General features: G+C 42.1%; 8 protein-coding genes and 2 non-coding genes across 10 annotated transcripts; 5 read left to right on the forward strand and 5 right to left on the reverse strand.

The window, feature by feature from the left end:
* Positions 1-630: 630 nt before the first annotated feature.
* SS1G_03234 (hypothetical protein) lies at positions 631-4847 on the reverse strand (the record flags this gene model as incomplete). The annotated part of the gene is made up of 4 exons (XM_001595096.1): positions 631-3590; positions 3780-3965; positions 4021-4317; positions 4544-4847. The coding sequence occupies 4 exons, from the start codon at positions 4845-4847 to the stop codon at positions 631-633; spliced, it is 3747 nt and encodes a 1248-aa protein (XP_001595146.1).
* Positions 4848-5096: 249 nt separating this feature from the next.
* Positions 5097-7448, reverse strand: SS1G_03235 (hypothetical protein; the record flags this gene model as incomplete). The annotated part of the gene is made up of 6 exons (XM_001595097.1): positions 5097-5118; positions 5446-6058; positions 6122-6259; positions 6564-6712; positions 7214-7270; positions 7393-7448. The coding sequence occupies 6 exons, from the start codon at positions 7446-7448 to the stop codon at positions 5097-5099; spliced, it is 1035 nt and encodes a 344-aa protein (XP_001595147.1).
* A 2560-nt stretch (positions 7449-10008) lies between these two features.
* On the forward strand, positions 10009-12130 carry SS1G_03236 (hypothetical protein; the record flags this gene model as incomplete). Its single annotated transcript, XM_001595098.1, has 7 exons — positions 10009-10039; positions 10096-10181; positions 10233-10353; positions 10532-10645; positions 10696-10941; positions 10994-11743; positions 11799-12130. The coding sequence occupies 7 exons, from the start codon at positions 10009-10011 to the stop codon at positions 12128-12130; spliced, it is 1680 nt and encodes a 559-aa protein (XP_001595148.1).
* A 1467-nt stretch (positions 12131-13597) lies between these two features.
* Positions 13598-14455, forward strand: SS1G_03237 (hypothetical protein; the record flags this gene model as incomplete). The annotated part of the gene is made up of 1 exon (XM_001595099.1): positions 13598-14455. The coding sequence occupies one exon, from the start codon at positions 13598-13600 to the stop codon at positions 14453-14455; it is 858 nt and encodes a 285-aa protein (XP_001595149.1).
* Positions 14456-16579: 2124 nt separating this feature from the next.
* On the reverse strand, positions 16580-17867 carry SS1G_03238 (predicted protein; the record flags this gene model as incomplete). Its single annotated transcript, XM_001595100.1, has 3 exons — positions 16580-17276; positions 17384-17504; positions 17624-17867. The coding sequence occupies 3 exons, from the start codon at positions 17865-17867 to the stop codon at positions 16580-16582; spliced, it is 1062 nt and encodes a 353-aa protein (XP_001595150.1).
* A 1575-nt stretch (positions 17868-19442) lies between these two features.
* Positions 19443-19709, reverse strand: SS1G_03239 (predicted protein; the record flags this gene model as incomplete). The annotated part of the gene is made up of 2 exons (XM_001595101.1): positions 19443-19485; positions 19627-19709. 2 exons carry the CDS (start codon positions 19707-19709, stop codon positions 19443-19445), a joined length of 126 nt encoding a protein of 41 aa, XP_001595151.1.
* Positions 19710-21169: 1460 nt separating this feature from the next.
* Positions 21170-21401, reverse strand: SS1G_03240 (predicted protein; the record flags this gene model as incomplete). The annotated part of the gene is made up of 2 exons (XM_001595102.1): positions 21170-21312; positions 21389-21401. The coding sequence occupies 2 exons, from the start codon at positions 21399-21401 to the stop codon at positions 21170-21172; spliced, it is 156 nt and encodes a 51-aa protein (XP_001595152.1).
* Positions 21402-21723: 322 nt separating this feature from the next.
* On the forward strand, positions 21724-21804 carry SS1G_14630. Its single transcript has one exon. It is a non-coding gene; the product is annotated as a tRNA-Ser (tRNA).
* Positions 21805-24716: 2912 nt separating this feature from the next.
* On the forward strand, positions 24717-25305 carry SS1G_03241 (hypothetical protein; the record flags this gene model as incomplete). The annotated part of the gene is made up of 2 exons (XM_001595103.1): positions 24717-24881; positions 24973-25305. The coding sequence occupies 2 exons, from the start codon at positions 24717-24719 to the stop codon at positions 25303-25305; spliced, it is 498 nt and encodes a 165-aa protein (XP_001595153.1).
* A 775-nt stretch (positions 25306-26080) lies between these two features.
* On the forward strand, positions 26081-26206 carry SS1G_14533. Its single transcript has one exon. It is a non-coding gene; the product is annotated as a tRNA-Thr (tRNA).
* Positions 26207-26458: the final 252 nt, after the last annotated feature.

Raw genomic sequence — 26458 nt, forward strand, 5'->3', positions numbered from 1 at the left:
CTTGCTATGCTCTCCTTTCTCCTTTCTCCTATCTTCTTTTCTGTGCCGTATTATACCGTATTATCTAATATTATCGCAGCCGTTATTTATTATTATGTCGCCACTATCAATGATATCAAAAGAGAAATTCAAAAGGTAAACAAGAAAAACCCCCACTAACGCCACGAGAAAGTGAATAGCAAGAATCATAAAATATCAAAAACATCAAAGTGAATACCTACCTAGAACTCATATCCATAGGTACCTAGGTATGTATATAAAAAACTATTACCTAGCTAACGCCGTACATGCGTGCGTACGTTCCATTCTATTCATTAGCTACCTACCTAGGTACTACCCATCCACCCATCGACCTACCTACCTACTTATCTACCTAGTATCTATAATAAATGAATATTTCAACTCCCTACCCATCTGAATGATATTCGCCAACGCTCCGCTCCTTCAACCACTCAACCCCTCAACCCCTCACCTCCACTCTTCTCATCTCAAAAACATAAAGATATAATACAAAAATAAAACAAGAAGCCTTTTAAAACATCACCCATGACTCGGTACTACACCTCCTCTCCTTTACCATCTTGCCTGCTCAATACCAAAAGAAAACTTCCAAAACATAAATACGACGCATCAATTCTCCCAACTCTTTAGACCATCCATGATAGAAAGTGTCTGACTTGCCCAATTATTATGTCCAGCCTGATCAGAAACAATCTCCATATCAATCTCACCCCTATTCTCATCCCTTCTAATCATCTCTCTAACAACAGTACCATTACTTTCAGTACTATCCTCTGAGCTCGTCGTATCAACCATCCTCCTTTTTGAAATCATTCTCGTCATGCCGCCATCAACACTATATCCCCGTCCATGCATACCAATAACATCCCCAGCTTGAACACCTCTAGTCTGGTAACTCAGTCCCCGCTGCTCTTCCATCCTTGTATTGTTTCTAGTACCGATAATTTCCATCAACTCCAATTTTCTCTCTGCTCCTTCGGCCCTTCTTCTCCACGTCTCTACTTCCTCCCTTGCTTCTCTCAGTTGCTCCGCCAGACTAATATGCTCAGTATCAGAGCTTGACCTCATTTCAACCATCCGTTGTAAATGCCGTACTTGTTCAGTCTTCTCACTTAACTGTTGTTGAAGACTGCGTATTTGCGAGTGTAAGACTGTATTCCCGCGACTCAAAGTATTCTTTGAAAGCGTTGCATCATGAGCAAGTAGTGATTGCGAATGTAGAAATTTATGTGCAGCTTCAAACTCGGATGACATTAGAGCCAAAGTTTCTGAGCTACCAATACTACTATATGCACCATCCATTCCAGCTGTTCGAATCTTCATAGATGGTTGATTCCCTACTGGCTTAAGTGGAACAGAAAGCGAGTTGAAAGTAGAAAGTGGTAATTTCAATGAAGATACAGAATCCTCATGAGAATCCTCAATTATAGCTTTAGGTGAGGTAGATTCTGGTACGAAATCTCTCAAAATTCTCTTTGGAGCTGGTATTTTGGTAGGCGATGATTGTTCTTGAGTTTGCTGAAATCGTTGGGCTAAACCGACATTGCGGAAAGACCGAATAGACTTTCCAGATTTAATGGATGCAATAGATCTTGATGGTGATGATGGCGGATTGATAGTATAAGGTGAAACAACACCACCGCCTCGTCGATTGTCCACAGACGTTGTAGCTGCCGGTCGAGCAGATTTAGCTGGAGTTGGTGATACCGGCGGAGGAGGTGTTGCCTTTACTGTGTCGAATTTTTCTGCTATGGCCCTTACGCTGACCTTCTTGGGCGTACTAGTGGGCTCGGGAGTGGGAATCTTCCGTGAACGGGGTTCTGCATGATGCTCTATGACTGACCTAGAAGGCTCACTCTTGTGATGATCTTCACTTGATTTTGAAGACCGACTCTCGGATTTTCGCTTCCGGAACATTTCCCTAATCGAAGCTACTTTTGACAAGGTAGCTGGCGAAGCAGTTTCATGAGGACGTTTTCCTTTCGCTTGCGTGACTTTGGGCTCCACTGATGTTGTAACGAGGGGTGCAGCAGAACCAGTCTTTTGTGAAAAATTACTTTTACTACTGGAATGACCGTCGGGCTTATGTATTGTCGCAGAATTTGGTGTGTAGGAAACATTGTTGCGAGGTGCTTGAGGCCGTGAAAAGTTTGGTGTATGGGGTTTCTCAGCTTCCGTTCTTTCATGAAAGTCTACCCCAGAATCATGTTTTGTTGACTTCTCGAATTTTTCTGCCGACTTTACCGATTTCATTGACAAGTCAGGAGATTCCAGAGCCTGTCCTAGCACAGCTAAAGATGCCAAGTCATCCTCATGTGAAACGCGAGAGATTGGGTCGATAGGACTATTCCCCTTCGAGGGTTCAGAACTTGTAAAACCTGGAAATCTCCGAGGATCCTTGCTCTCCGGAGCATGAGATGTACTGGGCGCGAATCTTATATGATTATCTCTGCTGGGTGGGTTATTCCGATAAGTCGGCGAAGAGCCTTGCCTAGAGTTTCGATTGTTATCATGCAAGAGACCAGATAAACTGGTCGTCTTCGTCTCCTTGGATTCCCTATCTGGTGATTGTTTAATCGATTGTGCTTTAGGTGTCTTATCATGGCCAAAATCCTTGGAATCCGTATCAGGTAACAGAACCTCAGCTTCAGTCGATTCGCTTTCGAAATTTCGAACAATACATTTGACATGACGCCCACTATTATGTTCAGCAGCTGGGCTCTTTTGATCATTTCCTTTCCCATTCCTTGTAGAAGGAGGTGGTCCACCACTTTGTGGAGTTTGCATGAAACTGAGCTTACTATCCTCAAAGTCGTTTTCATCAGGATGCTCTTGTACCAAAGCCGCCGAAAGAGCACTCGTAGATTTTGTATTCTTAAGAACTTCTCCCGGTAGCAATCGTTGACGTGATCGTTGCTTTGTGACTAATAAGGAATCTAGCTGCGAGGAATGAGCGGAGTCGTCAAGTGCTCGCTGTTGCGTAATCTCCCCGCGGTTACTCATTGTATCGATATGCACTGGACATGAACGAGGAGAAAGCTTACGCTGTGGAGGTGTCGGAGATTGACTCCTGTCAATATTCCTGTCGGGTTTGTCATAAGTCCAGTCAGGAGGTCTTCGCAAGGAGAAGGATTCCGACATTGAAGGACGTAGCATAGGTGGTTTTCTACCGCGAAGACCTGCACTTTTGCATCCATTAACAGCTGTGAGTGCGTCTAGGTTCTTCATATGACGAACTATATCACGCCAATGTGTGATGAGCATCTCCATAATTTCGCACGCAACCTTGATTTTGTCAACTGTATTGTTGAAAGTGACTCCCTCTTCTGCACTTTTGTATTTCTTTCTCTCCTTCTTAGTTTTTGGTGGACTCACGGGAGTGAGAACCAAACTACCATGGCCGTTGGCTAAGCGGATATTGTAGTTGTCCATTAGATCACCGACAAGGAGGGGACCGAAACAAACTCCTAACGGTTTGTAGCCCATAAGATCCGAAGTAGGGAGAGGCCTGCCTTTATCGTCTTCCCTTCGTGCCGTTTCGGCTGCACGACCGACCATACAGAGTAGTCCTAAGACTGCACAGATAAGTTCTCCTTCGGATATGTTGATCTTAAAGTTGAAATAGACAAAGCTATAAGTCTCGCTCGGACCTTGCTATGCTTAGTTCGTGTCAACTCCGGGATCACCCCTAAGATTTGTTTGGATGGATACTAGAGCATCGAACAGTGGAAGTGATCCCAAAATGCCACCAGGAATACCAGAGAGAAATCTCTTGAATGCAGATGCAACGTCGTGCACATCACAATCGATATGGTCTGGTAAAGTCGGACATCTTACTGTTCCTGCAATGTGTCCCTCGTCACCTTTGGAACTGTAATGTTCATAAATGAGGCCGATTGTGTGTTGGGAGCCCGGTATACGAAAGATACCTCGGGTTGTAGGAGCTGCACATCAATCAGCACTTAGAAGTTATATACTCGACTGTAATTCGAAACATACCATGCTGTATCAAGTATTGTGCTGTAGCACGGATACAAGTTGGTAAAGTCAAGCTGCTCGGAGCATATTCGGCTGGAAGGTATAATAGACTTGACCCACACAGACGAACAAGTTCAACCAAATCTCTATCTTTCAGTGAGTCTCGTCTGCCCTTCAATCGCAAGGAGTCACTAATGCTGCGCATTCTTTTGAGATCTCGACGTTCTGCTTTCTTGGACTTGACAACGGGGGTCTGAGATGAGGATGTCCGTCTGAAGATCTTTCGGGATAGCCAGTTACCATGTTTATCGGGTCCGTCTTCGATGCACTAAATCTAGTAAGCACTTGAGGCGATGGAATGTAAGCATTAACTTAACAGGAACATCCTCGTATTCACTTGGAATAAATTTTCGTATGCCATGCTACGCAGCATTAGCTTTGTCCGCCATATCACAATGGAACTATTTGCAGACCTTATCCGCCAGTCGATTGAATTCTTCTATAAATTGTGTACGATCATCCGAGTCATCATTTTCAGACTCACCACCGCCACTTGAAGAAGTCCAGGTATTGCTACTGCAAAGACCACGTCGAGTTCTAGGCTGTTGCACGATATTGGAAGACTCGCCGGCGTGGGAAGGAGCATCTCCATATAAGCCTAAGGAAATATTGGGATCTGATGGAAATGCTCTGATGGACGCTCGTCTGATAGGAATCACTTGGCCTCGTAGCAAATTTTGTGCAATACTTGCATCATCTATGAATAGAGGTGCTTCTTGCTGTTGTCGCCTGAGGGATAAAGTAGCTGATGATGCCCTTGAATTAAGACGATAACTGTTAGCTGGCATTTTGATTGCTGGATGATCTCCAGCAACCTTTAATTGTTGCTTGTCATTTGTAAATATTTTTTGGGATGTATTCTTTAGTGTCAACAGAAATGGCAGATTGGCTCTCTAGGAAGATGGTTCCTGCCTTTTTCAAGACCAAGAGAAAGACTAAAAGCATTTTCTATGAGCTCCTAATGACAAAAGAAGAAACCGCGACTTAAACTTATCCATTCTCAATAATGAACCAATATTAAGTCCAAAATGATATCTTCATTCCGGAATGATAGATCCACTTGGAATCAGCTGAAGAATGCACAGTAGCCCGTCGAAGCATTTTAAAGGGGGTAAAATCTCTGAATTGCAAGTCCTATGCTGCCCATAATCCATAAAATATTCACAAGCCAATCCGCCATATTATCCTTAGTCCGAGCCGATAAAATGGTATTAACGAATATGAATAAATCGCCCAATCACATCTATTTGTGGCCATTTTAATGACCCGTGAGATCAGGTTTGTGCCTGTACGCCAAATCGCTATGCAACGCCTATCCATCCTCGTAGTATCATGGCCAATATCGGACAGGCTCAATCATCGTCTTCTCCATGTAGGAGTACATACTGCAAAATATCCGACAAAGAGATCACTCCCTTCAAATGCTGCTCTTCATCTATAACCACCAATCGATGCACTCTAGATTTTCGAATCGTGTCAAAGATCGAATCCAACCTGTCTTCTTCACTGCAAGTATAAATCCCGGCAAAGTCTTCTGCCCTATTGGCCAAAGCTTCTCCCACAGTCAAAGTCAGACCATCGTATACACCACCCTTAATAATCGTGATTACATCGACAGCCTCGAAAAGATTAAGTACTCGCGAATCTTTGTCAACAATGGGAACGCTCGAAATGCTGTGTTTGACCATCATATGTATGACGTCGATCACCGGAGTGTCCATATTTGCGGTTTGTAGGTCCCCATAAGTTCCAAGTTTGATGTCCGATACACTTTTCTTCAAGAATTCCGTCTCTTCGACATTGACACTAATAAACTTCAGGATACGATATTGTGTAATCACACTGACCACCATCTCTTTTCCCGTCTCGTCATCAACATCAACCAGCGGGATACGGCGGGCCCGGGTTTGCAACATCTCGCGACAAGCATCGTAAAGAGGTCGCGCAGGATGTACCGATACCGTCTCCAAAGGTAGTACGCCAATTGCCTTTTCGATATCTGTGATGAAGTCAGCCTGTTGCCCAATCGATCGAAAATGTTGGACTCTACCTCTTAAGCTACTCAATTTGAATTGATCTATTTGATTGAGGGCTTCTGGATTCTGCCAGTAATATTGGATAACATTTATATAGTCCGAAGTCGTAAGAAGTCCAGCAAAGGTTGAGGTATGGGAATCCCATAGCGGGGCTGAAACGATACCTATAAGGTTCAAAGATCAGCAGTGAGGTATAATCCGGTAGGGTCGGGGCTGTTGTGTACCATTTTGTAGAAGGATGGTCAAGCTCTTCTTGACCAGTAAATCGGTATTAAGAATGATGAGTCGAAACGAAAGAGGTAGAACATCGTAGCTGGTACGGCGCTTGAGGAAATCTCGAATTGATTTCTGTTGAATCAGGCATGTCAGCTCCGCGTAGTACTCGAAGTACAAAACCCCCACGACTATCCCATAAATGATTTTATATGACTATCCTGATAGAACAAGCGATAGGTGAAATTATCTTACCAGACCCTTCTGCTGGTCCCTGTCGAGCGCACTCATCGGCTTTTCCTCCGGCTGTTCCTCCGGCTTTTCCTCCTGCGGCAGCTCCTGCAGCCTTTCTTGATGCATCTCGGCGACCTTCCCTCTTGGAAGAAGGAATGTTGAAGGTTGAGCTATGCGCGACTCGTGATCATGTCTAGCGATAACCGGTGGTTGGAATGTAAAGGAATCTGCGGGATTGGGCGCCGCTGGCCGTATCTCTTCTGCCATATCAGACATGGATTATGCTTGGGACAATTCGTGGGGAGCACATCGATATTGGGGGGGGGAACAGAAGTAGAGGTGGTTGAAACTTCAATAAGAAATAAATTGAAGTATAGTCATAAAGAGAGTCGTCGGTTGTACTGCAAGGAGAGAGATAGTATCGAATCGCGAAGCTTGAAATGGTAGTAATCTGATTAGGTTGAACTTTGAAAGCTAGAACAAAAGTCACGAAGAAGGTGGGGCAAGGATTTTCATGTGGGTGTAGGTAATAATAAAGAAATAAAGTTGTATTTCGTGAATTGTCTTCTGGGGAATTTCTCTGATCAGCCAAAAATCGAGCCTCTTCTGGATTCTGCATTATGGTGTCACTTTATTTACCGTAGTATTGTCATGTACGGAGTCATAAGTACAGTACTCGAGTAAGATCTTTCATGACTGAGGAGGCACCTGCGTAGATAGACATCTTACTAATTTATTAGCAGTTCAAGTACCGGTACCTCAATTTATTCCACCTTTATCCATTATTACCTACCTCTACCCTTTACCTACTATATACCTAGCTAGTAGCCTACCTAGTAATTAAGCTCACCTTCTAATAAGATCTTCATGTTCGAGCTTGAGGGGAATCCCTGAGCGGTTCGTCATTTTTTGACATCGAGGCTCTCGGTACTGTACTGCTAAATATATACAGATATCCAGCGTCCAGTTCCTTTGAAGCAGTCTCATATAACAGAGGCATCAACGATGGCAAGTGTGTGTGTCGAAGGTGACAGGAAGAGTTGGATAAATCTACTTGGGTGAGAAGACTACAATCGTCCGATCTGTCTTGGATCACTCGATACATCTACTTTAAATATAGACACCATTGTTGGCGTCATCCAGTCAGGTTATCTTTTTGGGAATTCCCGTTACTGTCTCGGTTCTCTTCCCCGGATTAGTTCTTTGAGTATCCACTCACTATACCCATTTTGAAGTGCAAGGACATTTTCTCACCATGCCAGCTCATACCATCCACCTATGGAAGTGATCAAAAATCTCTTCGCAAAAAAGAAAAAGGTCATTTCGATATCATTTTTACCCAAACATGACTCTGAATTGGTTCGATTCTCCCGACTGGATCATCCAAAGATGGGAGGGACTTCTCCATGTCTTATCTAAACTTCGGTGGGACGACTTATTCGTAATAGTAAGAGTAAATCAACAAATTCCGGCATTCGATTGAAGAGAATCAAAGTAAACTCAGAACAACCTTCTAGAAATCCGCTTTCAGATTCCCCTCTTAGGATGAAGAGACTACCTACCTTGAGTAACGTAGGCGTTCATTCATCTTAACCGTCTAGTATAACCAATGCTCCTTGAGGCTCTTTCCCCCGTACTTGGACCTACATGCATGAACTCGAATTCGACAGTCGCTGTGGCTAACATACCTGCATCTTCCTCGGAAAATATTTCGAATCGTGGCTATCACCAAATCTCTTCATGACAGGATAATCAGAAGTGGAAGATATGACGGCAACGTTAATGCCTGAAGCCCCTCCATATGGAGTTCAATCCACATCATTTGATCTTCAAGAATCAATGCCATCATTAGGAAAACACGTCGATATAAAACAGTTGGTTGTTACTGTGTAGGTATCACCATACCCGGCTTCGAGAATAATCCTTGTCTTATCCATTGGCTGTTCTGGTGAGGCTTGAAGTGGGTGTATGCGTTTGCATCTGCATCCTTTTTATTGGGGCAAAATATCGGTGTAAATGGATAGTGTACCATACTCCGTACATAAATTGGTGGATGTGGTGGATACATGATAGATGATAGATGAATCAATGTGAAAAGCTTTTTACATACGGAGTACCTGAGTACGAGTGAAGGATCGTTTGTCGAAGGATCGTAATCATTGTGGTTGGTAGTATAAGGTTTTCCATACTGAGCATTAATGTGTCGGGACTTGAATGTTATGTTGTGTGTTTGTGTATGAAGTTGTTGATGTTCTTTTTATTTTTGAGATGGCCTTTTGAAGGACGGACTACCCAAGTTCAGGGAAGCAGCACGTAGAACTAACTGACTAGGAATGTAAATAAATATCGAGTTTGAATTTTCGAGGATGGGGAGAGCGGAGAGCGCGATAATGGTAATATGAAAATATGAAAATCATCAGATAAGGAGAGAAAGTGGTTCAACAGTTATGTTAAGTTTATCTTGTCTTATAAAAATCTAAGACACTTGGCCGACTTTTTGAACTTTTAGGAGTCATTCTAAAGGGAAGAGATTTTTTGATTTTTTGATACTTCCTAATCTACGACTTCTATCTATCATTCTATGCTATCTATTGGTTATCTTTAGCCACGATTAGCCGCGAGGCTCCAGTTAGTTTTCGTTTGTTGGAAGAGGAGGCTGGAGATTTGCAGGGGATCGACATGAAATCCGTAGTTGTAGCGAATAACCCTAACATCTCTGACTGAGATACTAAGCAAAATACAGTTGGGTTATGGGAAGAAAAGTGTGAGGAGGTTGTTGATGGCTTGTTGAAACATTGTTGACTTGCTCATGAGACCTTTCTTTCATAAAGCATAAAACATGGATAACTTTAAATAGGCAGATGTATTAAAAATCAACACCCGAAACACTTTATTATAAAGAATGTTATCGAAATAAAAACAAACAGTTATTGTATAAATAGTCTATGTACTATTTAGTATATTAGTAATTAATATAATCATCTGATATTTTAACAATTTAACAATTTAACCATCAATAAGAATAAAAACTACATGTGATGAATTTATGACAACTCCAAGTCTCCAACTTTAACTCGATCTTTCTATTTTAGCTATAGTATAAAATAGACCCGTGGTCTGTGCGTTGCCTTCCATGGCGTTGTAGCGTGTACAAGCCGGCGGTGGTGTACAATTAAGTAAGTGAAAGACCGAAAGCTGCTTGGGAACCAAAAAAGCTTCCACCCAACTCAATCCTCGAACCTTCTTTATCAAGATTTAATCCACTCAATAATTTACATCGCTACTCCCCTTCGAATGGTCATAGAACCTTCCTATAATATAAAACGAAACGGAATTTGATGCCATTTCCCCTTCCTATAGCTTCGCTTTGTCCGACTACTCGCCCTCATTCCAACAACAAAAACATCTGAATCCCGACCCTACAATTTACCACCATCACTAGTCCTACGGGACTAAACATCGAGAAATGGGTGGTGTCTGCTCTTCTTGCTGCGGAGGTATGCATCGTGAGATCATATCTTTGGAATCATCTACTTATCTACCGACTGTGCAGGTAAATCCCGAGATGGCTTATATGAGCCGGTGCTTGCAGAAAGCGAAAGAGAAGCGGTGGCAGACCTTCTACAATACCTCGAGAACGTAAGGAATGAATATGCTGATGATATGTTTGATGTCTAACGATACTGTCAGCGCGGCGAGACCGACTTTTTCTCCGGCGAACCTCTACGAGCTTTAAGTACCTTGGTATTTTCTGATAATGTCGATCTTCAGCGAAGTGCTAGTTTAACATTTGCTGAGATAACCGAACGAGGTACGTCGCTTTTTACACCTAGATGGATGTAAATACGCAATGTCCGACTCGAGCAGGGAGTGCATGGCTCGTATCGATGATGGACCGCCTCGCATACAAGTTCCCCGATGGCAGAGTTCAGGGCGGAGAGGATTAGAATATTTTTCATTGCAGGAGTGTAAATACTGACTCCTTTCAGATGTCCGTGAAGTAGATAGAGATACCCTCGAGCCGATACTCTTCCTCCTGCAAAGTCCAGATATGGAGGTGCAGCGAGCGGCTAGCGCAGCTCTTGGGAATCTCGCAGTTAACAGTGAGTTATACTTTCCCCTCCTCCACGGACTAAGCTGACACACGACGCAGCGGAAAACAAAGTAGCAATCGTACTTCTTGGGGGCCTTACACCCCTCATCCGACAGATGATGTCCCCAAATGTCGAGGTGCAATGTAACGCTGTTGGTTGCATTACCAACTTAGCAACACACGAGGATAATAAGGCCAAGATCGCACGATCAGGGGCATTGGGGCCCCTCACTCGTCTAGCAAAATCTAAAGACATGCGTGTGCAGAGAAATGCAACCGGTGCTTTGTTGAACATGACCCATTCCGGTAAGGAACAACCTTGTTGAGATAATATTTCCCAGGCACTGACAATATTTAGATGAGAATCGCCAGCAGCTGGTTAATGCTGGTGCCATACCCGTTCTAGTACAGCTCCTCTCATCTTCAGACGTAGATGTACAGTACTACTGCACAACAGCTTTGAGTAATATCGCCGTTGATGCTAATAACCGCAAAAAACTCGCCCTGAACGAGAATAGACTCATACAGTCTCTTGTGAACCTCATGGATTCGTCATCACCTAAAGTTCAATGTCAAGCAGCTCTAGCTCTACGAAATTTGGCTTCCGATGAGAAGTACCAACTGGAAATTGTGCGCGCTCGCGGTTTAGCTCCATTGTTACGACTTTTACAATCCTCATATCTACCATTAATACTTTCAGCTGTCGCTTGCATACGCAACATATCGATACATCCATTAAACGAATCCCCAATTATTGATGCTGGCTTCCTTAAACCATTGGTCGATTTACTAGGTTCCACCGATAATGAAGAAATTCAGTGCCACGCCATTTCGACACTTCGTAACCTTGCTGCTAGCTCTGATCGAAACAAGGAGCTTGTTTTACAAGCCGGAGCTGTTCAAAAATGCAAACAACTTGTTCTGGATGTGGCCCTTAGTGTTCAGTCCGAAATGACTGCCGCAATCGCTGTATTGGCATTAAGTGACGATCTCAAGACCCAACTTCTCAACCTAGGGGTGTTCGATGTCCTTATTCCATTAACAGATTCCGCGAGTATCGAAGTTCAAGGTAACAGTGCTGCGGCGCTTGGTAACTTGTCTTCCAAAGGTAAGTTTTAATAATGGGTTCATGCTTTAAGACTTTCAATGCTAATCAATTGCAGTCGGTGATTACTCTATCTTCATTTCAGCCTGGACAGAACCACACGGAGGCATTCACGGTTATCTAAAACGATTCCTTGCTAGCGGAGATCCAACCTTCCAACACATTGCAATCTGGACATTATTACAACTATTAGAATCCGAGGATAAGAAATTGATAGCTTTGATTGGAAAATCGGAAGAGATTGTACAAATGATCAAGACTATTTCCGACAAACAAATTGAATCTGACGACGAAGGTGAAGAAGATGGCGAAGGAGAGGTTGTTCAACTTGCTCAAAGATCGTTACAACTACTCGGACAGAGTGGAAAGTCATCCCATATCGAAGGTTGAGCCATTACACGAGAAAAGATTTCTTTGTTATTTGCATCTAGCTATGGGAAGGGCACGGTGTTAGGAGTATAACCAAAGGCATAATAGTTTGTAGCGAGCATTGGCAGAGCGGGGGGCGCTGCACAACTTTATTTCTGTTTTTCATGACAAACCTTCAGAGGTTCCTGTTACTACGGTATATCTTTTACGACGTCTTCCTTCAATAACTTATTACAGCTCATATGGAACTTTACTTGTTATTCATGTAATTAGATAGGACGTTATGATATCCAATTTCAATAATTGCTAGGAATATCAGGAATTCTCACATGAAATTCGTGGCTAAAGGACAACATGAAAAGTATGTTGTTAGGACTTTGCGATTTTCTGTGATTGTATTAGGGCTTCACTTGTTATAAACCATCAGAGCACTTTGAAAGAGTCATATGTACCTATTCGTGAGTAAATTGTTCGTCTCGAGACGTTTTTCCTCTGAATTGATGAGTTTCATCTGTTCATCATGTTGTAAACCAGGTATATATACTCTGAAACCAGGTTCTTTTCGGCTCTGGCTGCAATTCATTCTCAAACCATTTCCTATCGCTCCACGGCAGAACTCTAGCAACGATTTTCCCCTTAATAAGAGCCATAGGTACCGGGCCAAACAATCTCGAATCCCTCGACCATTCCAAATTATCCCCCACCAACCAACAATGACCCTGAGGAACCTAACGAAACAAATTAGCACCCTTCCCATTGCAAATCTATCTCCCCGGGCCCCCTCGCCTCAAGAACTCACCCTAATCATCTTCGTATCCCCCGTCCCCGGCGTCCCCATCATAACACAATCCCCCTCCAACCCCAGTACCCTCTTAAACGCCTTCTCCCCAGGCTCGACCACAGAGTCAAAACTCACTATATCCCCTACTTTTACGTGGCGGCCCCGTCGTCGTGATCGGTCGATTAGAAACCATTCGTTGCTTACGGAGATGGTGGGTAGCATTGAGGGGCCCGTGGCGGATTCGACTGAGTAGATGTAGGTATGGAAACAGTGATATATGAAGAGGGATTTTAGGGTCCAGCTGAGGATGCGGAGGTAGTGGGGGAGGTTGGAATGTTGGGTCCAGGAGGGTCGGTGGAGGGTGTGTTGGTTGCGGGTGAGGTGCGGAAGGGGAAGCGGGAGGGGGAAGGGGGATTTGCGGGGAAGAGGTCGGAGGAGGGGTTTGGATATCATGGCATGCTTTTGCTTTTTCTTCGCGGTTGAAAAATTTATTGTATGTGTAGTTTTGTGTGGGAGCGAAGTCCTTGGTGCTTGTTTTGTTATCCCGTGATATGTATGTATGGTGATTGATATGGGTATGTAGAAATGGAAATTTATGATTATATAAGCAACGATAATAAATTCTCTCCCCTCCTCTCCCACATTACAACATCAAAATCAAGCTCTCAAGCTGTCGCAACAACAGATAATCGCAACCACTACCAAGCATGTCAACCACACGCTGCGTATTTAACGCAGCATCTGCTCTGCGACGTGTATTTCTCGCACCCATTGACCACACATCCACACCTCTCCTCCGCCCATTGACCTTCTCCTCGCACCTCACGCGCATCCACGCAAGCCGTACACAGCAGCATCGGACCCTCCTAAAAAGCACCTCGCACATCGTACCCGAACAGCGACTTCCACGGGATGAAGAAATCAAAGACCTATACGTGCGTCTCAAAAACAGCGAACAAAGACTCGACCCCCCAAAAGCCACCTCTGAAATCCTCAAATCAATTAACCTCAAAACACACATGTTACAAATCATCGCATATAGCGATGATGGGGAACCTCCTATTGCGAAAATTATTGATAAAGGGGAAGCGGCGAGACAGAAGAGATTAGCGAAGAAGAAGAAGAATCCTGCGACGGTTACCAAGACGATTGAGATGAATTGGGCGATTGGGAAGAATGATTTAAGTCATCGGTTGCAGAGGATTAGGGAGTTTTTGGAGAAGGGGAATAAGGTTGAGGTGGTGTTGGCGGAGAAGAGGAAGGGGAGGAGAGCAAGTGGGGAGGAGGCGGGGGAGGTGATTGGGAAGGTGAGGGAGTTTGTGGAGGGGGTGGAGGGCGCGAGGGAGAGTAGGGGGATGGAGGGGACGGTGGGGACGCAGGCGGTTTTGTATTTTGAGGGGAGGGTTGTGGGGAAGAAGGGGAAGGGGGAGGAGGGGGAGGGTGAGGGTGAGAAGCAGGATGGGGAGGATGAGAAGCAGGGTGAGGAGGGGGAGGGTGAGAAAATGGAAGAAGAAGCTGAGAACATAGCAGAAGAAGAGAACTTCAAATTAGGAGCAGCCAACTAAGAGTAAATATCTACCTATTTAAACCAAAACTCATAAATACCTAAAAAATCCACAACATCAAGTCCAAAACCATGCATACTCACTCATATCTCTCTCTCTCAAAGACCTCTAAAGTCAAGACTAAACTAAACTACTAAACTAAACCAAAGCATTTCAATTATCCCAGTCACACAAAAAGAGAGATATATATTATACTATATTGGATTTCGAAAAAAAAAAAAAAGTTATTATATAGATGATGTTACGAGGTTTGCCGTCTAGATCACGTGGAAGTACTCTAGGCTCTCGAGGTGGTTTATAACTAGGCGTCAAGCAGGGACTTAAGTAATGACCATAATGATATGCAATTCGTAACTAATAGTAGAGTATACTAAATGATTGATCTTGAGCACGAAGCTCTATACAAAGGAAATCCATCTTGATTATATAGACCTTCGTGTTCTGGCTCTATGTCACGATTCACCATTAGGATTGATGGTGTTACGATGGTAGCAAACTGATTAATTAGGAGAGCTTAGGCCTTGTGCAAAAGCAATCAGATTTCATCGAATTAGTATGTGATCTTGGTCACCTTAAGATCGTATGCGCACGCACCATCAGAAATCACGTGATAAGGAGCCCTCAAAGCTCCTGGGGGCTCCCTTCTTCGATCATTATATAGTCAGAGTAGTTTCATAGTTTAGGAGCTTCGTGCTCAACTTAGTTATCAATTAGTTTACCTACATTCTACTTGATCTAGTAACGAATTCACTTTCAAGTGAATACCAGTGATAAAGCCTTAACCCATAACTACCAACCGACGAACCTTAGGCAGCCGCTGCCTCCAGTACAGTATCGTTACACTCTAGTGGCTCTAACTAGATTGATTAGAGCCGGTCACATGATAGCTCTGATCCTATGATTAGTCATGTGATACGGAAATATGTTACCGTCGTAACACGTAACAGATGAATAGATTAAATAAATAAATAAATAAATACTAAAGAGAAATATCAACTCTCTCCCTCCCTCTCCCCCTCTTTTATAAAACTATATAAATATTCTCATAAATAGAATATAGATAGATATTTAGCTACCATTACTCAGTTATACATAGAGCAAATCATGAATTATGAATTATGGAATGCAGGTAGATAGATAGATAGGTAGATGTATATGTATGTAGAAAGAATTTTTTATTCTCATGCTATTTTCTCTTCTAATCTCATCTTCTACAATCCTATGCAAAGCTATACTATGCTATAATATGCAATGCAACGCTATACCCTCAGAGCTTTGGTGAAAAGGAAAGTGGTAAAGCTAAATGAAGACTCATGAAGCGTTTCATTTTCTTCATCCACTCCATTCCACCACACTTCGGCCAAGTCCATTCCCTTCCCTTCCACTCCATGTCTGTGCAATTGCGATTGCGATTCCATCCACAGAATACCTTCTTTTCCCACAATCCCATCCATAACCCATGGAACCCAAAGGACATATAAGAATCAACCATAACCATAACCAGTAACTCCAAACCCTACCCTACCCTATCCTACCCATATCCATCCTCATTCCCAACCAAGATAGAGTTCAACCCAACTCCATCCATCACATCACCATCCTAAACCCCATAAAAAGAAATATCAATGCAATCTAAACCCAACGCAAAAGGATGCAAAAAAAAACAAAAAAAAACAAAAACAAAAGCTAATATACCAGCACTTGGTATTTAGGCCATGTGAAAGAAGAAAAAAATGAGTAGCGTGCATAAGTCAAATCTTATTGAATGACCATACATGGATATCCGATAAAAAGTCCTTTGGATATCCGGTTAACAAAAGGAAAAAGGAGCCGTGAATAATTCGTGATGCATGTCGAGAAAGGTTATGTTATGCGAGCTGACGTGTAAAGTTGTATTTTGTGGGGGAAGTTCATCAAAAAATATTGATTGATGTTTTGCATGAGGTGTGGGTGATTTTGTGGAGTATCTCGATGTAATCGCCGAAGGTGAAATATCCGATGCATGAGATCGTGAATCGTAATCGAAAAAATTTGAGTTTGATCGATGCTTCTCTTTTCGAAGATGCAAATCTCCCGGAAGAAATTTTGTGTTTGTGGTTAAAATTTTCAAACTTCGAAACTCCTTTAGACTCGAGCTACTGGTGAACTTTGGCCTTCTCGTCTTCTTCTCTCTTCCTCAACTCTAATCATTCTTGCAACAGCTTCATTTTCTCTCAATCCACCTTCGGATAATCCACCAGATCTAATTTGACCTGCAATTAGATATCCAGAACCTTCTTCCAATTCAAATGGCGTAATGGGACCGGGACTACCCAAAGGAAGTAATCTAGGACTGATAGGTTTAGAACCTGGTGCGGATGGTACACCAGGAGATGAAGTTACTGAAGCATGTACCATACGTGCTTGTTCAATCATATCCCTTTGGTATTTTTGTAGCTTTCGTTTAATGTCCGAAGATCGTCTTTGATGATTTGGATTCGTAGATTTTTGACGTTGATTCTTAGGAGGAAGTTGAAGATCGCCACCATATAATATCGGTGAAGCGACATTTGGGGCGGGAGATGTGGGTGCCGGCTTATAGTTTGAAGGGTAGTATTTTCCTTTGGGCATTACCAAAGTTTCTGGCAAGGTAAATGGAGAGCTGATGATTGAAGGAGGACCACGAACGGTAGCACCGGAAGATGGTGAATCCATTGGTGACAACACGGAAGACATTGCAAGTGGTTTTACCTCTGGTGAGGCTCTTGAACGTGAAGTTGATAATAGAACTGCTGATTTGAGGGTTTCTGGGGTTTCGTCTGCAAAGCCGGGAAAGTATCCTCTATAAATCTTTCGTCAGAACAATGGCATAAAAAGTTTTCCGGCATAGTCCTTGCTCCTCGATAACCTCCCAACAAAACAAAACAAATTATGCTTATGCTTGCTTACCCTGGTAATTCTCCACGACCTGTCAATGGTGTATACACTCGTTTTCTTGTTGTGGATTGTTCAATGGTAATAGGAATTGAATCGCTTTTCTTTGGCGTATTGAATGTAGATATTGTATCAACTGAATAGATTTCAAATCACGAGTCAGCCTTGGAATATTTGTACTAATTCGTGGGTGGCGGCGGGGTAGAAAGCGGAAAAGGCTTGAGCTTGCATCAAAAGGGTAGAAGCGTAACATACCATGTGCTCCGAGAGTACCATAACGTGGAGATGAATTTGTACTACCGGGACTATTGCTAGTACTAATAATCTCTTTAGTTCTTGACTGTAAGGCAAGACCCTTTAAAGATGCAATAATTTCTTCATCTGAAGAAGACGAGTAGGACGGTTTTGCGTGAGGACGGTCGGAAGTAGTAAAGTTATCACCTCTGCTACCATCCGTAGTATAGTAAGGAGTGTTCTTATATGGATGATAACTGGCCATTTTGAAAGAGGAGAAGCAGATGGTTGGCGGGTAATTCTTGGGTACATTCATTCATATGAATTGATATTTATTTGCACCTTTGGGACCTTGGAGACCTTTGGGATTTCCTGGGGCAATGCACTCGTCTATCCTTTCTTGGCTTTTGCGGAGGAAGCTCTCGTTCGGTTCACTGGTCGTCTGTTTATGTATCTGTAGAAAAGCTGAAGGCTTGAATCGTAAAATGGTGAAGGGTGAAACGTGAATCGTGAATCGTGATCCGTGGAATGGAGATTGCAAATGGTCTTGCGCAAGGTAATCTAATCACACTGGGGAAAGCAAAACAAGCCGAATGAACGGTGATTGGTGGAACCGATGAAACGTCAAGTCAAGTGATATTGGCTGGTATATTGCTTGAGGACGAAATTGGTTTGGTGAGTTGAAGGCTGTTCCACTTTCTTGCTTTGGTATGGTGTTGGCATTTGACTTTGCTTTCCTAGGATTTGGGGGATTCGCTCTCGGATTGGCGTAGCGTGAAGCTCGTATGTCGCTGCGTGATATGTATGGAGTATGTAGGTAGGGTTTGACTTTCTCTGCCTTGTCTCTTGTATTTGATTTTGCGTTAGGAAGCCAAGTACCTAAGAGATAAGTACGGAGGATAGTGTGTGTTGCACTGATGGCTTATAAACGTGGGGAATAGATCGTCGGAGATGATAAAGCATTCGTCGTCTATGCTTACTCTTTGTCAAGTGTATGAAGGAAGTAACGGCAAGCAAGCCAAGAAAATTCGGATGTTTGGTGCCGATTATGAAGTCTCGGGGTTTATTTTTCTTTTATATTTTATTCGACGGGATTGATGAATGGTCGATGGCTCTTGGTGTTTTTTCTCTGGCCCTTTGTGATAGGGAGGGAGAAGTATGTATGATATGATGAATGAGGAACAGATATGGTATATATTGCTACCTATCTTGTAATCTTATAAGTACAAAGCGCGAGGTAGATGTATATAAGAGTATGATTTTAGAGACGAAAAGTAGTCATGCAACTACTTGCTTGGTTGTTAGGTTTATTTGTTTTACTTTTGTTGTCAAGTGAAATTTCTTCTCGAATTCTCCAGGCAAGCTTAAGTGAAATGAGTCAAAGAAATATGGGCAAAGAAAAAAGTCGTATCATCCATCTCATCCCTCATCCATCCATCCATCCCCCATATCATCCAAGCCTTTTTGCTTTTGGTGGTTTCTGTGTGAATCTCCGCAAGATCTGCAGAAAGGGTCAAGGGTGAAAATAAAATAAAGGAAAGGAAGGGAATTAATTAGTTAATCAACGGTTTAACAACTTTTCGCTTTTGTTTTGTTTTGTTGTTTATGGGTCGGGTATGGGTCATTGTGGGTCAGCATGGGTCAAACCTTTTGGTGATGTCAGTGCACATGAAAATGATAATTTTATTCCCGGAAAATTGATGCCTTTGATAAAATGGATAGAAAGTGATCACACAATTGTTGATTGGAGCCCTTTAAAGTCACAGAGGTCTTTCTTCAATAAATAACGTGCCTTGGATACATGCTTTCCGAAACTTTTGACTGATGGAAAATACATAGACTACCTGGTATTAATTTCGTATTTTCGTATTCTAAGATCATACCTACATATCATTCATACATAAATACCACACATACACACATCTTCAAAGTACAAAAATATCTTCCCAACTCAATCTACCTCCCGTGTCTACCTACTCATAACTAATTCTCATTCAATGTGTCTCCTGCTTTTGACAGCTTACGCTAAAACTCTTAAACTAGCCTCCGGAATTCCCGCTTCTTCGTTGGGATCATTGTATGATTGATCTTCTACCTTGAACACCATGTATGGAAGGAAGTACCAAGAACACTTGGTATCGGGGCTGTACGAAGCTTTGATGGGAAGCTATGGTACGGACTAGGTACCTAGTAAACCTGGTAAACGCTTCCTCAATGTTTGGGTCGATGGGAAATTCCTTTCGTTTCTCGAAACATAACACGGCCTTGTTGTCATTTTCTTTTTCTTAAATACCAACAAAAGGTCAACCTCTTCAGGTCACTGATGATTGAGGAAGGTGCCAGGTCTTACCGGGGTTTTATTTTCCTCTTAATTCTTCACCCTTCACCCTTCACCCTTCACCCTTCACCCTTCACCCTTCACCCTTCACCCTCATCTTTTCTCCTTCCCAATCCTCTTTCGTATATATACCGACTTTCTATATACCGACTTTTCTCTTTAATTTATGGGTCGGTCTACTAGCCAAGTTACATTTTGTACATTTTGTACATATAATGGCGGTAATGTATCATGCAGAGTCCCTACTTTCTGCGACATAGCACGATGCCCAACATCTTCCAGCAACTTCATAGGTGTTTGGTTGTAGCTTGTAAGTATGTACTGTACGTATGCTTCTAAAACCTGAAAAGATCCACAGCTACTTCTTATCAACGTCGATTATTTCCACATTCAGCTTTACCAACACCAATGCTGCAACCACCACGTCGTTATTTCCATTATGGGACCTTCATGGCGTTCAATATTATGACTTCTCATATTCACTTCAGATGTTAGTAATTATTTAAAGATAATGAAATTCTTATCACCGCCATGGATAATCGGTTGATCTACCGCTTTTTGGATATTGGTTGGGCGACCTTGTTTCACTGCAAATTTCGTAAATCCTCACCATAGATTCTTACCCGGAGATGCTTTTTCTTTTGCGGAAAGGCTGAAGAAGATCTTTTGTGATTTCTTGCAGTAACCTGCAGCCTCGCCAAGTTATAACGTTGAGGGGTTTTAAACCTTTCAAAGGGTCGTATCTTTTTTATGTCGTGATCCGACTCGTTGACTCGTGCTACACAGATGTATGCAAGGCGTATGGTGGTGCTCTCACGTCATTCCCAAAAGTTTTGATACTGACACAACATATTTGTGGTGGAGCGTGAACCATCAACTTATGGCGTTACGTTTCATCACTCGTCAACCTCGCATGATTCATGAAAGTAGTTTTCATGTTCATTCGAGGAGTTGGAGTATTACGATACCTATTTGAATAGTTACATGGGAAGATGCTATTCATGTGCCAAGTTTGATTATCGGAATTCATACCTATTTATTGAGGATCATCAACCTGGGAAAGATACGTGCAGTGTTGCACTAAGTGTTGATTAAACGGCGAGTGCCGAGATGGACCTGAGTTTCATGAGATTATCTCTATTCAAACTTTCTACCTACTTGCCACAGAGTCAACAGTTTTCCGTATGGCCGATAATCTCATATTCTGCACAATCACAAAATCTAGGATATCATGTTTGTGGTGGTTTAGCTTCCTCGATAGTTGTCAACATCATCATCAAGTCAAAGCGCCACTTTTGACTGGCAGTAAAAGTCAAATATATGACTACCATTGGAAATGGTGAAGCCAGAGAAACACTCCAGACTCTTAAGTCTCGTTTCAAAGAAGTATAGCTATTTGCCGCGGTAGCAAATGATATTTTCATTTCATCATTTGTACCATAAAATACTTTTATACTTCATTTTTCAGTTATTGATTCGTTCCTATGGAGCAGAATAATAATGTGAATTTCATATGGTGGAAACATGTCGATGGAAGATTCAGGCTATGTTTATATTACTAATTTGTCTAGAGAAATTGTACTAATCATTGTATCACCAAGAACAGCCCTTAAGCCACGCAAAAGAAAACCCGACATGCACGAAAGAGAGCCAGATAAATACTCACTTCATACAGACGTTAAATCTACACGGCAGATATACTGTGAAAGCAGAACCCAAATTCGAGCCCTAAACGCTCATACAATAGATTTCATATTCAGACAATCTTCATCAAACTCACAAAGGCGTCGTGACGGAGTGGTTAACGTGATTGACTAGAAATCAATTCCTTTCGGGGGCGCATGTTCGAATCATGCCGACGTCGATATCTTTTTGATTTCTTGCCCTTTTTTAAAGTTTTTACTGATTTGATTTGATTTGTATTATTGTCATCTCAAAAAACTCAGAGCATAGGATAGAAAATTTGGAATTGTAACAGGGTGGAGAAATTTTCAGTGTTTGGATGGATAGATGGATACAAGTATGGATACTTTGATATTTTTCAAAGCGGAGATGTGAGGATGCGAGGATGTGGTTATGCGGTTATGTGGTTATGGGGCCGGGAGTTGTAGAATAATATAAATTTTAGTGTGGTAGGGCCGGGGGTTTATGTTTAATTTGCCGATGTGAAGGGTTTGGAGTGGAGTGGGGTGGGCGGACTGGAAGAGAGAGAGAGAGGTCTGATTAATAATTTAATACTCCGTGTATCTCTATTATATGAGTACCTAGGTAGAATTTATACTCCGTATTTATTTATTTATTTTATTTGTTCTTCGAATTCGAATTCGAATGATCATGGCATGAGTATGTACCTCATATATTGTCTTTTATACCTAAGTATCTAAGTGTCTAAGCCTAACCACCTTCATGATCAGAAATCCACACTGCTGCCCTCTTCTATTTCATGGCGGAATATACCTAGTATACTTTTTATAGGGCAGAGCGTGATGGATGGATGAATCATAGGGTGGTAGATAGGATCATTGGATATAGTCATTTACTTATTTACTCATCTGTCTGTCTGTCTAGTAGGTATTTATAAAGAGAGTAGTTGGTAACTATTTGTTAGAGTATCATGATAAAGTATTAGATATATGAGATGGGATGAGTTACGTTATTAGTTAATTAGGTGTTTATTTGATTATTTATTGTTATTGATTTGATGATTTGATGAGATATATTTTTAAATGAAAGTGTCACGAATCACGGTTATTATAATACAATAAAAGCAAGTACGGCGGTTTTGGCCGCTGTTTCCGAAGGGGTCCTTATCGATAAGGAATCCTAGGACAAGTGTCCTAGGATAAAACTTGTCCCAGGATAATTAGTATCCTAGGACAAAACGATTAGGCAACCATATAGGTTTAGGACAAGTGTCCTAGGACGTTATTCGTCCTGGGATAGAATGTCCTAGGACAGTATTTGTCCCAGGACAATTATCCTAGGAGTTATATTATCCCAGGAGACGAATTATCCCAGGATTAGTGTCCTGAGGCCAATAGGAAATCACGTGACATGCTAGCTATGCTAGCCAGCTAGCATAGCTAGCACTGGAGGAAACAATGAGTATATAGTTAGGATAGTTTCATAGTTTAGGAGCTTCGTGCTCAACTTAGTTATCAATTAGTTTACCTATATTCTACTTGATCTAGTAACGACTTCACTTCCAAGTGAAGACCAGTGATAAAGCCTTAACCCACAACTACCAACCGGACGAAACCTTAGGCAGCCGCTGCCTCCAGTACAGTATCGTTACAGAAAGTGAGTGAAATTAATAAATAAAAAAATATTAAAATAATTAATAATTTCAAAATGAAAATGAAATAATTAAAATAACCAATAGTTTTTATTATTGAAAGGATAGAGTTTAAATAGATATAAAAATATAAAGATATAAAGTATACTGATGTTACGATAGTAACAATTGACTAATTAGGAGAGCTTGGGCCTTGTGCAAAAGCGATCAGATTTCATCGAATTAATATGTGATCTGGGCCACCTTAAGATCGTATGTGCACGCACTGTCAGAAAGCACGTGACTTGGAGCTTTTGGAGCTTGAGGATCCAAAAGGATCCAAGGGAGCATGAATATCTATATAACCAAGATGGATTCCCTTTGTATAGAGCTTCGTGCTCAAGATCAATCATTTAGTATATCCTACTATTAGTTACGAATTGCATATCATTATTGTCATTACTTAAGTCCTGCTTGACGCCTAGTTATAAACCACCTCGAGAGCCTAGAGCACTTCCACGTGATCTAGACGGCAAACCTCGTAACAACTGAAATGAAATTACTAAATGAATAAGTCAGGATTTATTGATTACTTAGGTACTTAATCACTAATAATTATTTATTGATTGGTTTATTACTCTATTACATCATCGTTTCTATTTCGAATTTACATGCTGTGTGGGTGGTCGGCTGTATGTATGTATATACAAAGTAGTCGCGCGCGTGGGTTTTATTTGTTGGGGTTCGAGGTTTGAGCGGTTGGGTTTGGGGTTGGGTTTGGGGTTACTAGTTGGTTGGTTGAGCGGTTGCTTTGTATGAGTACGACAGGGCTGGACAGGACGGGTGGGTGTTTGAATGCGAGTTTTTGGTTGTAATGTGATCGGTAGGTGAATAATGTTGGAAGTTGAAAGTTGGAAGTTGGATGGTAAGGGAAGACATCGCGCTTCCTTGGTTTTCCTTTTTTCTTTTTTTGGTATTTTTGGGGGTTGGGGGGTTTTGATTCTTTTGCAGGAGAGGAAAGGATTGGATTGAATTGATTGAATTGCTTTTTTGTACTTAGGGTATGGGTGTAGGTATGCGGTTTGGGGTTTATATTTTATATTCGTTGAGAACATTGCAAGTTATTGGGTAGGGACGATACGACGGTTAAATCAACGAGGCACGAGATTCGAGGATTCGGATTTATAGGTTGAAGGAGAGGATACGAAAGTAAAGGAAAGAAAAGAAAAGAAAAGGATACGAATACCTACATAAGCTATTTATGAGATAAGTTTGTGAATAGCTTCGACTGTCGCGATACAGATATTTGTTTAGCAGGACCAGGTCCATATCATATTCTCTAATCATACATTTATTTACTTTTTTTCGAAATCACAATCACAATCATAATCGAGATCGATACGAAATAACTTATTCCTTTCGTCAAACTATCTTCCTCTTCGCCCAAATCAAAAATACAATACACCCACGCGCGAATAAACACAAATCACTCTCGGTTCAAAATGTCAATCCTCGATCGTATAAATCCACTCGGATATGGAGTTGGACGAACCACGCATGCGATATGGAGATTTTTTCAATTCGTCATGGCTCTGACTGTTATTGGATTATATGGAACTGATCTAGCCAAAGCGAATAGAGAACATAAATATTCAGATGGAAAATGGGTATGTTTTATTTACCTCTCCCTCTCACCCTCCCTTCCTCCCATCCCAACCTCAACCCCTCAACTCCCATCAAACTAACACACATCGCCAGGTCTACGCAGTAATAACCGCCTCTCTCTCCGCAGCAACTTCTCTCCTCCATCTAATTCCCCTCTTTAACCTCATCCCCGTCCTCTTTCTCTGGGATGCTACCCTATTTATTCTTTGGATTGCCCTCTTTGGTCTCTTTGGAAATATGTATATACATGAGAGAGCAGAAGGAGATGCGGGGGTGCAGAGGATGAAAAATGCTGTTTGGGTGGATTTGGTTAATGCGATTTTGTGGGCGGTGAGTACGGCGGGTATGGTGCTTTTTTGGAGTAGGGAGAAGAGGACTAGGTGGACGGGGAGGGCGAGTGGGAGGGCGGGTAGTCCGGGAGTTTAGGTGGTGATGGCGTGGGATGACGTGGGATTGGGATGAGGGAGGGAGGATTAAGGTTGAGGGGGATGTGTGGGTGAAAGGGGTGAGGGTTTGGGGTTATTGATTGAAGTATGCATGCTACCGTGTAGCGTCTTATCGGTCGATATCGGTAGGTGCCATCTCCATCATCCATCAACAGTGTTTATGGCCCAACATCAGCTTCGACAATCGCGACATCTTTACCAAAAATTGAACACAACCCCACAAACAAATCACACCATCCATATAAGGACCATCTCAAATTCGAGCGTCAGTGTTCATTGCGAGGCAAGAAGGGCGGGCAAGAAGGATAGGGCAGGATATAAGATTTTTGATGAAGCAACGACGAATAATGATATCATCGTGGAGGTTCGTACCCTAATAAGAAAGTTAGTTTCGTTTGTTTTCTATAGGGTTTGCGAAACAATCTTATCTTATCTTATCCTATTAGTTTCTTGATATGGATAGCGGAAGGCGGAGGTGAAACGGATTTGGAGTGGAAACGGGATCCAATGGAGTATAATTACTAGGGAGATACCAGATTAATTAGTTTTGGTTTTGGTTTTATAAGTTGTGGTTTTGGTTGTAGTTTTCATTTTTGTTACGGCTCTTACGATACCCTTTCTTGATTGATATAGCAATTCACTATTCACAATTCATTCATTCTTTATCAGCTCAACCCGCTCACCAGCTCTGTACCCGTACGAAAGGAAATGATAGCACATCTGCCTACCAATGTCACAAAGAAAATATCTGAATAGCCCGTTTGGCTTAGCGGTAAAGCGCATCACTAGTAATTCTTCGTGTTACTACCTATCTCCATCTGAATGGGTAGAAGCACGAATGGATGATGATGAGATCCTAGGTTCGATTCCTAGAACGGGCATGTATGAATTCTTTTGGTTGATTTTTGTTTTTTGGGGGCTTTGTTTTTTGGGTGGTGGGTGGTTGAAGGGAGAGAGAGCGGAAGGGAGAGGGGGGAGAGGGAAGAGGGAAGAGGGGAGAGGGGAAGGGAGTGGTATGGATGGGTGGATAGATGGGGAAAATGGAGGAATTGGGGAGGGGGGTGGTGTTTGGTAGAAGTTGGGGTTTGAGGCAATGGGAAGAAGGGGGAGAAAGGGAAGGGGAGTTAAAGAGA

This window comes from Sclerotinia sclerotiorum, genomic scaffold (genome assembly GCF_000146945.2).
Source record: "Sclerotinia sclerotiorum 1980 UF-70 scaffold_4 genomic scaffold, whole genome shotgun sequence".
Classification (NCBI taxonomy): domain Eukaryota; kingdom Fungi; phylum Ascomycota; class Leotiomycetes; order Helotiales; family Sclerotiniaceae; genus Sclerotinia; species Sclerotinia sclerotiorum.